Source organism: Equus quagga, chromosome 2 (genome assembly GCF_021613505.1).
Source record: "Equus quagga isolate Etosha38 chromosome 2, UCLA_HA_Equagga_1.0, whole genome shotgun sequence".
NCBI lineage: Eukaryota > Metazoa > Chordata > Mammalia > Perissodactyla > Equidae > Equus > Equus quagga.
Genome location: NC_060268.1, coordinates 147,890,227 through 147,902,985, shown reverse-complemented (window position 1 = coordinate 147,902,985; position 12,759 = coordinate 147,890,227). Strand labels below are relative to the sequence as shown.

General features: G+C 35.2%; 1 protein-coding gene across 2 annotated transcripts in view; it reads right to left on the bottom strand.

Moving 5' to 3' along the window:
- Positions 1 to 12,759, bottom strand: part of HECTD2 (HECT domain E3 ubiquitin protein ligase 2) — a 79,204-nt gene that overhangs the window by 60,102 nt on the left and 6,343 nt on the right. For both annotated transcript variants that reach the window (XM_046654182.1, XM_046654183.1), the window contains exon 2: positions 3,173 to 3,302. In XM_046654182.1, the coding sequence (XP_046510138.1) occupies positions 3,173 to 3,302 (130 nt within the window). The remainder of the gene's footprint in view (positions 1 to 3,172; positions 3,303 to 12,759) is intronic.

Below are 12,759 nucleotides of genomic sequence, written 5' to 3'. Positions count from 1 at the left end.
GTAGATACAATTAAGGTTACTAATTGGTTAACCTTAAAATGGAGAGTTTATCAAGATAGGCAAACCTAATCACATGAGTCCTTTAGAAGCAGGGAGTTTTCTTCCACTGGTTTTGGAAGACAAAGCCAGAGAGACTAGACACACAAAGGGGATTCAACACAAGGGATCCTGCTGCCAGCCTTGCAAGAGGAAGCTGTGATACTGTGAGAGGAGTTGTGAGCGGGCCCATGGCAAACTGTGAGTGGTCTCTAGGACCTGAGAGCAATCCTGACAGCCAGCAGGAGGATGGGACCTCAGTCTCAGAACCACAAACAATGAAGGCTGCCAACAACCTGAAGGAGCATGCAGGAGGATTCTTCCCCAGAGCCCAGCCCACACCTTGTGAGACCCTGTGTAGAAAACCCAGCCACAGCGGCCAAGACCTCTGACCTAAAGAGCTATGAGCTAATAAGTGGGTGCCGTTCTTAAGCCATTAGATTTGTACTAATTTGTTACGCAGAAATAGGAAACAAATAAAATGGAGATTCTAACATCTTTTATTTTATGATTGTTGAGGCTCAAATAAAACAATGTATATGAACGTTTTCTCTAAATTATAAATATTACACAAATAAAAGTTATAGGTATTATCTAGTTAATATGTCTAAAATGGAAATCCTCTCTCAATTCCTCTTCCTCATCAAATAGCCTCATTTTCTTTAATTCTTTATTTCTCTAAGGGGATCACAGTTATAGGTTTGTTCTGTTTTGTTGTGTTGTGGATTGGGGGACTGTGACAGACGAGCACTGGTGCCTTCTTGGGGTAAGAATGAGGTGATGGAATACCTGTGCATGTATGTGTGCGTGTGTGTGTGTATGTGTAAATAAAGGAAGAAAGAAGTTATCATTATCAAAGGCAAAGGTTGATAAATGAAGTAACGTAAACACCAACCTGCATGTAGAAAAGGTCTAGCACTAGCGTGGAGTGTCAACAGAAAATCTGTGCAAGAATAATTTATGCCACATATAGCTTATGGACACAGGGAATGTACCAGAAACTATGTCCTTAGTCATTTCTAGGTTTGTTTTGTTTTGTTACAGGGCAAAGCACACTTAAAATTATGCAAGTAATATATGTTTCCTGTGATAAAACAATATAGAGCTGTATAAGAAATAGAGCATATTAATAATACACACCCGATCCTACTTTCCCGAGGAAACCATTAACAGATCAGTGGACATCCTTCCATACCTCTTTATATGCTCAAAGAAGTATAAAAGGTTTCCCTACACTTAAAAAACTTCGAATCATTTTCTACCTATTATTGTGTCACCTGCATTTTTCACTTTACAATGTACTGTGGGCATTTCTCCTATTCACTTTATACACATATCACATTTTTCTTAATAGAAGCAAAGTATTTACAACATGAATTACTATAATTCAGTTAACCAATTCAATCAGATTGCTTAAAATACCACTATTATAAACAATGTACATTCTTTGCATATATCTTTGCACGTATGTTACATTATTTCCTTAGAATAAATTCCTAGAAATGGAATTCCTGGGTGAGTATATGAACATTTAAAAATTTGAGTATGCGTCAATAATTTGCCCTCCAGAAAGGCTGTATCAATTTCCAAGCCCTATACTCATAAAAATGCCAATTTTCACACTCCCTAGACAACACCACTGATATAAATCCTTTTATTCTCTGCAACTGAGTAGGGCAATGGTAACTCTTTGTTTTAATTTATACTTCTTTAAATACTAGTGAGATTGAGCATCCTTTCACATGTGTACTAACTGTTCATATTTCCTTTATTTTTCTTTAAAGATTGGCACCTGAGCTAACATCTGTTGTAATCTTCTTTTGTTTTTTTTTCCCTCCCCAAAGCCCCCCAGGACTTGTATATTCTAGTTGTAGGTCCTTCTGGTTGTGCTATGTGGGATGTGGACTCAGCATGGCCTGACGAGCAGTGCGAGGTCCGCTCCCAGGATCCGAATCGTGAAACCCTGGGCCGCTGAAGCGGAGCAAGTGAACTTAACCACTGGGCCATGGGAGCAGCCCCTCATATTTCCTTTTTGATTGGTCTGTTCATACCCTTTGCTTTTTTTCTCCTGGAATCTTCATTTTAATGATTTATTAATGATCTTTATGATTCAAGGATGTATTTTTCACTGACTGTGATGTTTGTACTTAACTCTGTTTACGACTTTTTAAAATTCTTATAGAAGTTTTAAATTTTCTTATGTATTCAAACATCAATTTTTTGTTCTGTAGCTGTTGGCAATGTTGTCATTCTAAGAAAATTATTATAAAAACAATCTCTTGCATTTACTTCTAATACTTTTGTACTTTTAAAAAATCTAAAGTTATTATTTTCAACAGGTTATCGAGTTGGCCTAATTTCATTTTTTGAATAATTTAATACCATTTATATACAGGACTTTTTACAGACCTATCTCCATCTATTTGGCTATCTCGTGGCAGTGTTATCATTAGTACAGTTTTATAACATATGGTCCAGTGGAGGAATGGGCTCCCTCATTATTTTTCTTGTATCTTCTCAGACTTCTATTCTTATAGATCAAATAGATCATTCTTATAGATCAAATAGAGCATCATTTTCTTAAGTTTCCCTAAAAAAACTGTTGAAAAATTTATTAAATGTAGAGAGTAAACTGGGTGTATCTGATAGCTCTATGATATTTATGTTAAATTTTTCCATTCAAACCACCTTTTAGTCTTTTGATAAAGTTTTCATTTTCTTCATATATGTTTTGCTCATTTTATTTTAGGTTTATTTCTAAGTGCTTCATATATTTTCCATGAAGTGTTCTAATTGATTACTGCTCAAATAAGGAAATCTATTGAATTTTTGTATATTTATATTGTGTCTGGCTCCCTAACCAAATTTTCTTATTACTCATGAGCTTTGTATTTCATTGTCTTGCTCCAGGTAACAAGCACCTAAAAATAATGATTTTGTTCCTTTCTGTAAACATTTATACAGCTTATTTTCCTTTTCTTATCATATTCATTAATAAGATCTACCAGAACAATGCTGAATAATTAAAATCTACTTTTTAAATAGCTGGAAAATATACTTTCAGCCAACATATACAGATTATGTGTACCTTTAATAATTATAACTACATTAATTAATTAATTTATTTATTTATTACCATTCTTGATGTTAGGGAAAACAAGATGTGCAGGTGAACTTCTGTTTTCAGCGGCTTCCTTCTTCTGGCTAACAGCTGAAACACAACTGCTGAAAGTGGAAACTTGGCCTTTAGATCCTCTGTCCAAACCCTAAAAACAGAAAAGTTAACAATGCAGCATAATTCCTACTAGCTATATTTAAATTGTTTTATTGCAGAAATCATAAACATTTATCACAGAGATTTTACTTTGATGATAGATATTTGACAGAGAGATAAAACATATATATAACATTGACTTACCTTTTCTAGGACCAAATTAAGCATAAAATGAAAACAGTCATATCCTCTACCTACCTACAAACTGATAAAGTTTGGAAATGGGGATAATCATAGTACCTTCCTCAAAGAATTATTGTGAGGTTTAGCTGAGATAATAAGTATAAAATAATTAGCACAGATCCTTGTACATAGTACACACTCCATTAATATTAACTGCTATTTTAACTTTGTATTTACGTAACACTGTTTTTGTGACCTCCACAAATATTATTTTCAATAGTTAACATGTATCTAATACTTACGTTGATTCATTGAAGGTTTTCTTGTCTTTTGACACAACTTGAAAAGTTCAGGTAAAAAGATAAACCCTGCAGAGTTCATTTCTTTCTAAGCACTCTGTACTTTGGGTACCAGGATTTTAAAAAAAATAGTGCTAAGCACTTAGGAATCCTTAGGCACAGATAACAGAGCAATCTTTCTATAGCTAGAATCTACCCATTTACACACTTTCCACAAAAGAATAACTATAAAATTCATAATATAAATTAATCTTTATTTTAAAATTATAAATAAAATCATATTACCTGTGCAATATTCAGCTATAGAGCTACCTCATGGCTTATCCTCAGCTCTTTCCAGCTTACACTATGTTCTAGCTTCCAGATGCTTCACACAATATAGTAGTTAACTCTTCCTTAACATCCACTTCTTTACAATTTCTTTGCTTTCACAGTAGAGTTTCTTTTTCATCTGCTCCATCCTCATTGATTTCCATTTACCTTTTTAGAATCAGCTCATATGCTATGTAGCAAAAACATTTACACTCACCAAATATTCACTCTCCCATATTCCCTACTCTCTTACAGATAGGTGAAGCCGTCTGATTAATTCTAATAGGCCACAAGTAGAAATGATGTCATTTGTGGACCACAAAGTACTAAGTCATTTAAGGCTAGTGGGCAAATCCCCAAGTCTTCTCTCTCTTCCTCCACCGTGACAATCATGGAGGCTACAGGTTGACATGTTAGAGAATCCAATGGCTTGGGTCCCTGAGGGACTATGTGGAGTGAAGCCACTGCTGACCAACATTACATTATACCACTAACAATAAATAAACCTTTACTGTTTTCAAGCACTGAAACTTGGGGCTAATTTGTTAATGCAGCATAATCTATTCTATCGTAACTACTCTGCAAAGCTTTTTCTGGTGGTGACCATTTCCACAAAAATCAAATTCTTATTTATGTTTGTAATTTACTTAAATTATTCCACTGAAATAATTTTTTTCATACTGGTCCTTCATGCCAGACCAGAAATTCCTTATTCATCACAGAGCTTGACATAAGTGAATTTTGTGCATAGATCTTGCACTTTAGAGTAAATTTATTATGTTTTCCTTTTTTTAAAGAACGAGCCCAGAAAGAAATTTCAGATAGTATACACACAGAATTAAAATGCTTCTGGAATTAAGGGATTTTTAGAAATGAGTTATTCAACTCCTTTATTTCATGGATGAGGAAACTGGAATTGTCTGACACTCACCTCAAGTCATTCAGCTAACAAGCAACAGAGATGTGATGGACACTAAACGAGAACTTAAGGAATACTTTCACGAGGAAAGTATGTATGTGCAATTTTTTGCATGTGAAATCTTGGCTGCTCACAGAATTTGTTGTTTTTTGTTTGTTTGTTTGCTTTATTTGTTTGAGCTTGCTTCTTGGATAGATTTAGGCTCAGTGAAGTCTGAGTTAATACTTCTGTGTTAGGATTAGCCTACATGATCCAGCCTATAAAAGTTAAACATATTGCCTAACTTAAATAAAGTAGTCCTCTAATAGATTTTAGTTATGAATCTGAAGTTTCAGAATCATAGACAATATCATTTACAGTCTTGTACAGAACCTACAGCACAACACAACGGGTGCTCAAGAAATGATTATTCCTGTGCTAACAACATACTAAGACAAGTCATTTACTGGGTACTTGCTATATGCCTAGTACTACGTTACGTGCTTTCATACAACATTCCTATGAGATATGCATTTACTCCTCATTTTACAAATGAGGAATCTGAAGCACTATGCTCAAGTTCAGAGAGCTGGCAAGTGGGAATTCAAGCTCTAATCTGAATGACCCTGAAGTGTGTATTCGTAAACCACTACAACTCACAGTCTCTCACTATGGTAGCTATCATACATTAAGGGTTTATCCTATGATAACAGGTGAGTTACACATATCACCCTGTTTTCACAACAGCTGTTTGTGGCTGATATTATCTTCTCTACTTGTACAGATATACACTGAAGGAAATTTAATAGCCTTAGGAGCAACTCACCTAATCAGAAGAAATTAAAAACTAAGTGTACCTTAGGGAAATCTTTGATGTCCTTGCAATCTAGGAAAGACTCAATATTTCATTTTCTTTTCCTACTCCTTCCTCCACCCCTTCTTAATAAAAGGAGATCCCAAAGAACATTGCTTAGTTCACTTGGGGAATTTTCCAAATAATAAAAAATAACAAGTAACTGATTCAATCAACAAAGCCATTTAACAACCATCAGTTCTAATCTCTAGTAGATTTATAATGTAGATTCCCAAGGAGAAGAGACAAAAATTGGAGAAAGAGATAAATAAGACAGTGATATGAGATACTTTTCTATAAAACAGTCTTAGTAGATTACATAATTTGCATAATCTTGGTAAATTAAAGCAAGATGCTCAAGTGTACAGAACGAGTATGTTGATTAGGAAAATAAAACCAAAATAAACTATGCATTTTAAAAAGTAAATCATTCCTTGCTATAAATATTAGGATACTTAAATAAGAATTATATTAACTACTGGGGCCACGTTTGCTTATTTGTATGCTTTGTTCTACCAGAACATCTTAAATAATAGTGGGAAGAAAAGGCAAATTTGATGCACTATACCACTTATAGATGGTAATTAATGAAAGAAACCAACTTGTAAAATGAGGTCAATGAATGGCCCGTCAGTAACAAAGCCTTGTTAACTTAGCTGTAAATATCTACAATAACTTAATATATAGAAGGTGTTTTTTTGTTGATAACTGTCATGGATGTTATCTAAGACTGAGCAACAACAGAATGTAGGGAGCAATGCAGTTGGAATATAGAATCAGAAAGGGAGAATGGCCCAGCGAGACGAGACTGGAAAGGTAGACAAGAACCATATCATGAAGGCTTCGGGCTATGGAGCATAGATTCTATCCTGGAAGGTACAGGGAGTGACACGATCATATCTGTATCTTAGAAAAATCACTCTGGCAGCATTGTAGGGAACAGACTGAAGGGGAGCGCTACTAGAAGCTGAACCAGGCCTTCTGGAAGAAATGAAGTGCCAACTGAGACAGTGGTAATGGGGAAGGAAGAGGAATGGCAGCCTGGGCCAAAGCAACGGAAAAATGGTAAAAGCTATTTCAGGTCCAAGTGTGAAGCATAATGAGAATCTGAGAATCCTTTCATAAATTACAAAATAAATGAAATGAAGAACAACAATGCTTTATTTCAAATTTCAGGAAAATAAACATACTTTGACACCTCATTGTAAAGAAGAGGACTTAGGACTTAAGAATGTGTAAAAACTTGAAGAAAATTCTAGACTGGGTTATAGAAACATACGATTTGTGAATGACTAGAAAAGGAACCAATGCTCAGTAGGCAAAAGCATGCTTCTCATGACAACATTACAGAATTTTTCTAATTGACAGTGTTACCATTATGCTACTGTTATGTAGCAATTGTTATGCAAAACTAATATAAGGACAGAACCATGAGAAATATTGGCATGTATGATATGAGCTGACAAAGAAGATTAAGAATGAATGGGCAAAGAGATAAGAAACACAAAAGAAGGCGATATGTTAAAAAGTAAGGGAGGATAAAGTTTCAAGAAAAAAGGTGGTCAACAATGTTAAACGATGAAGAGTGGTTAGGTCTAAAATGTGCCTACTAGAATGAGCAACTATGAAATCTTGCGGACCATGGAGACAACAGATTCAAGGGAATGGTGGTGACAGAAACCATGTGAAATGGATTGGTGAATGAATGGGAAGTTGGGAAATGAAAGAAATGAGCAGGGATTGCTCTGTCCAGAAGCTTCAGAGGAGAGAAAGGCCAGTGGCTGGAAGTGTAGACAGGTTTGAGGAAAGATACACTGAGCATCATTGCTGCCCAATCCAATGTTCACTTCTATTTAAACTGACCTATTTGTAGTCCCCATAGCATTACTGCTATTCTTTGTGCAGGAATGGCCATAGATTGGAGGAGAGAGAGGCTCTCAACTGAAAGGCAGCTACCTCCAGGCTGGGTGGCCATATGTAGGTGGTCTGACATAAAAGGCATTGATGCTTCCTAGGATATCAATCAGAGGAGGCCTGTTCCAGATTTTAGACAGAGGAATATGGAAAAGAGTGACCAGCCAAGAGTGAGAGAATAGCAGAGGCACAGAGAGCTTTCTGGTTTTAATCTATGCATATCATTCCAATAAATCCCCTTTTTCCAAAAGTAGGCATATATGGTATGATTTTCTGTTCCTTGTAACCAAAAAAGGAAATGAAAAAAAATCCTTAGTCTAATAATAAGTCCCTTGTTTGTAAGATGACTGTGCTCTTGATATTTTATACTTGAGATGACAAGAAATTAATCATGGACAATTGTACAGGTTGACAGGGCACTACAGATAAATAAAGCAAACCTTCAATACAGCAGTTGTCCTCTACTACCTTGCACAAGAGAAATCTTGCACACAACCTAATGCTTTCATGAGGAAAAACAGGGCAGCAGGTTGTGCAATGGTAAACTGATTAACTAAAAATTAGAGACTTAAATCAAGAAGCTATTGGGTATTAACATGACATCAAACTTCAGACTAAATTAAAGATTAAAGAACATTACTTTATAAGCCTTCTAAGAATTGGATCTACCACAGTTATTAGATCCAGCTTCCTGAGGAGTTTAGGAAGTGTTATCCATGAGTCCTCAGAAGGAGCACACTGAGGATGAAGCCCTGGAATGCGGCCAGCCTACAAACAGTGGGCTGGATGTGTTGAAGAACAGATAGTAGCAGGATACCCAACCAGCTGCTGTAGACTGAAGATAAGTACAAACAGGGAACACAGGGGGAAAACACACTCAGAACTCACTGAGGGAAAAAACTCAAAATACTTAAATTTGGCATAATAAACAATGGACCTGCCTCTCTAGGCAGAGTCTGTGTGTTTAATAAATAGCAGAAAAATTTTATATAGTAATAACATAACTAATCAAAGGTCATATTTCACAAGTACCCACCATGGACCTCAATGGTCTTTTCGACAATATAATCACACAGGTTATATGTAAGATCATAATATAATTTCAAAAAATTGAAACAAACAAAAACTTAGAGGACCTGTTCTGCTCCTGCTAACAAATAATTAGTCAACCATTTTTAAAATTTTATTTTAATATATGAGCTCCTACTTTCAGTCTTTACTGAAGGACAAACTACATAGAGTTAAATTTCTGATTTCTTTCATATTTTTCTATTAGATGCCAATAAGAAGGATATTCACAGTTTTCCACAACAGCTTTTGTATTGAATACAAAGTTCTATTATATTCAAATTTCCCGTAAGGGGGCGGGCCTGGTGGTGTATTAGCTAGGTTCCTGCGTGCTCCACTTTGGCGGCCCGAGGTTCACAGGTTCAGATCCTGGGCACGGACATAGCACCACTCAAGGCATGCTGTGGTGGCATCTCACATAAAATAGAGGAAGAGTGGCACAGATGTTAGCTCAGCAACAATCTTCCTCAAGTAAAAAGAGGAAGATTGGCAACAGATGTTGGCTCAGGGCCAATCCTCCTCACTTACCACCCCCTCCAAAAAAATTCTGGTAAAATTTACTTTGCCTATCCTCTATCCTCCAAAAGGTACCTTAAAAGATAAAACACTTTTGTTCACAATCTAAACCAATCTTTGATAAAAGAATAATTGCTGGCTCCGTTCCATCATGAAACATTTTTTAAAGCCATATTTCACTATATTAGAGTCTCTGAATTAAAATATTTTAAACTGAATTTCTGTCTACAAAATTCATTATTTATAACATATTTTAAATTACTAGCTTTGCAAACAAGCTGGAAATGCTTGCATTTTAAACTACATCAAGAGAAAATTAATGTTGCAGTCTGGTTATCTATTTAGATAGGTCAGGCTGGCAGTAGTTTTATTTACTGAAGAGACAACACACTACAAATGCTTAGATAGATGGACTCTGCATAGAGCTCTTTGGTTTGGTGGGCTCTGGACGCAAAGTTGTCACAGGGGGGATCCAGTATATGTTAAATTATGTTCAATATCTTCTCTTTGAGAAGAGATGTACACACTGTATTTTAGAAAATGCTCCATATAACAAATAATGACTAAGCATTCTAAAATGTCCCGTAATACTTCGTTATTCAGAAAATTCACTTACGTAGAATACCTGTTGTCAAGAATGACAAATAAAAAGCATTAATAGTAACAGTACAAAAGAAATTCAACATACATTAGGGTAGTGGTTCTCAAACTTTCTGGTCTCAGGATCCCTTTATACTCTTAAAGATTATTGTATGTATGTACTAATTCCTTTTAAAATAAAAATAAACCCATTTCTTATTAACATAAATAATATTTTATGTAAAATAACTATATTTTCCCAAACAAAAACAAATTTAGTGAGAAGAGTGGCACTGTTTCATATTTTGCAAATTTTTTTTTTAAGATTTTATTTTATTTTCCTTTTTCTCCCCAAAGCCCCCCAGTACATAGTTGTATATTCTTCGTTGTGGGTCCTTCTAGTTGTGGTATGTGGGACGCTTCCTCAGCATGGTTTGATGAGCAGTGCCATGTCCGCGCCCAGGATTCGAACCAACGAAACACTGAGCTGCCTGCAGTGGAGCACGCGAACTTAACCACTCAGGCACAGGGCCAGCCCCTATTTTGCAAATCTTTTTAAACATCTGGTTTAAGAGAAGACAGCTGAATTCTTATACCTGTTTCTGCATTCAATTTGTTACAATATCATGTGTCATGTAGCCTCTAGAAACCTAGACTACACTCATGAGAGACTGAGCATGAACAAGACAAGACAGATAACGCTATCATTATGAAAGTAATTTTGACCTCGTGGATCTCTAAAAGGATATGGAGGACCACACTTTGAAGATTGCTAAAATAGAGATAAACAGTAATTAGAACTAAGAACAAATTTAAGAAATCTTGGCAGAACAAGAAAATATCATCTAAATCTACACTAATACAGCAATTTGCCACATGTGGCTACTGAGCACTTGAAATGTCCTAGTCCAAAATGAGACATCTAGTAACCGTAAAATACACAATTTTCAAAGGGCTTAGTATGGAAAAGAGGTAAAATACCTCATTAAGTGTCTATGTTGACTAAATGCTGAAATGGTAAGTTTTTGGACATGTTGAGTTAAATTATTAAAATTAATTTTAACTGTGTTTATTCTTTTTTAAGGTGGCTATCAGAAAATTTTAAATTACATAGGTAGTTCACATTATATTTTTACTGGACAGAGCTGATCTAGATAGATAAAACATACTTTCTTAAACTAGATCCAACCTAACAAACAATCTTAGGAAAAAAGATAGAATTATTGTTCTGATTCATAATTTCCCTGCTTCATTTGGAAAAAGAGATTTGCCAGAAAGGCAGCAAATTTAAATATGGTATAAAATACTCCACAGACAAAGAATAAAAGGTGTCTGAACGAACAAACACTGAGTTTCTTGATTTGGTAATTTCTGATATGTACATAGGGACAACGGTAATCTATATACTTTTGGAAATTTATTTTTCAAATTCACAGATGACTATTTTGGCAATAGATTAAGCACCCCTAATATAAGGCCCATTGCCTTCAGTCTCAATGAGGCACAGAAAAACTCCTTTTACAAAAGAGAGAGTGGCTTCCTGAGATACTAAGAAAGGTTATGGTGTCAAAAGACTGGTGAACAAATGTTCATTTATGTTTTAAGTTAAAAATATTTAAGATACTCTGCTTTACCAACTTTTTAAATAGACTAACCTAAACTATCAGTTAGGACCACATCAGCTGAGAGGCCTCAATTGTCTTTAGAGTCTACAAGGGAGAATATTTTAGGCTCTGTTACTGGGTAAAGATATTTTGTTTCTCTTTTTGTATGTTTTTTCACAGTTCCCTATAAGAATGAAGGGTTATAAAATCAAAAGTGCTATCTCTGCTCTACATCCTTCCATTAAGATGTGAAAAATTAGCTACTTTCAGGGTGTGAACTTACCCCCCAAACTAAATAGCACTGGCCCAAGTGGAATTGCTTTCTTTAAGTGATATAAAGCACATCTCTCAAAGGAGACTAGGAAATAAAGATGTGGGTTCTGAAACAAAATTTTGTCACCAAAAAAGTCACAACACAGTTGATACTGATCTTATAGATAACTGAAAATTAACCCTACTTAATATAATAGAAATGTTAGTCCTGAAGCTCAGAAATTTGTGTTCACTTGTCATCAGGAAGGCAAGGTGGCATGAGAGATTTTACTCACTTTTTTTACAACATAGGAAAAGAAACTGCATCAATTGATTATTCTTATATAGTAAAATATTACTTTTAAAATGTGTGATTTGGTGCAGTCACTCCTCAATGAATTTCTTGTTCTTTAATAAAAACATCTGGATCAAAACTAAGTTAATTTGCAATATGGCTTTCTTTAATGACTAGGCTCAAACTTCAGACTGACTTTTCAATTCAGCTGAATTAGTAAAACTTCAATAATTTCTATTGTTAAAAGGCTTGTTCACTTACTACATTCATTCTCCCCCCAAATTTTTTGACTGCTTACTAAAATGTCACCCAGTTACAAATATCAACTTAGGAACAACCAGTTACTCACACAAGGCTTAGGAGTCTAGTAACATTTTTGCAATGCAAAGGGATCCTTCATCCATAGTCAACTACAATACTAGAAAAAACCAGGAGAAAAAATAGGGAAATCAAAGCTTCCCAGAGCTTTCTCAGCTCCACTCTCTTCCTTACTCACCTTCTGTTGATCTTTCTCTACTCTCTCTTCCTCAACTCTAACTAAAAACAAGCAAGTTAATTTCTAAACACTATGCCAAAATAAGCTGCCACTCTGGCAACACTAGCTGTACACCTTTTTTAAGCTTTATCCCCACATTTCTTTTTTAAAAAGAAATTCATATGCACCCAGACATATATCAGCCCTGAAGAGTTCAGAGACTTCATGATATCCTTAATTCAGCGTGTGTGCGCGTGCGGC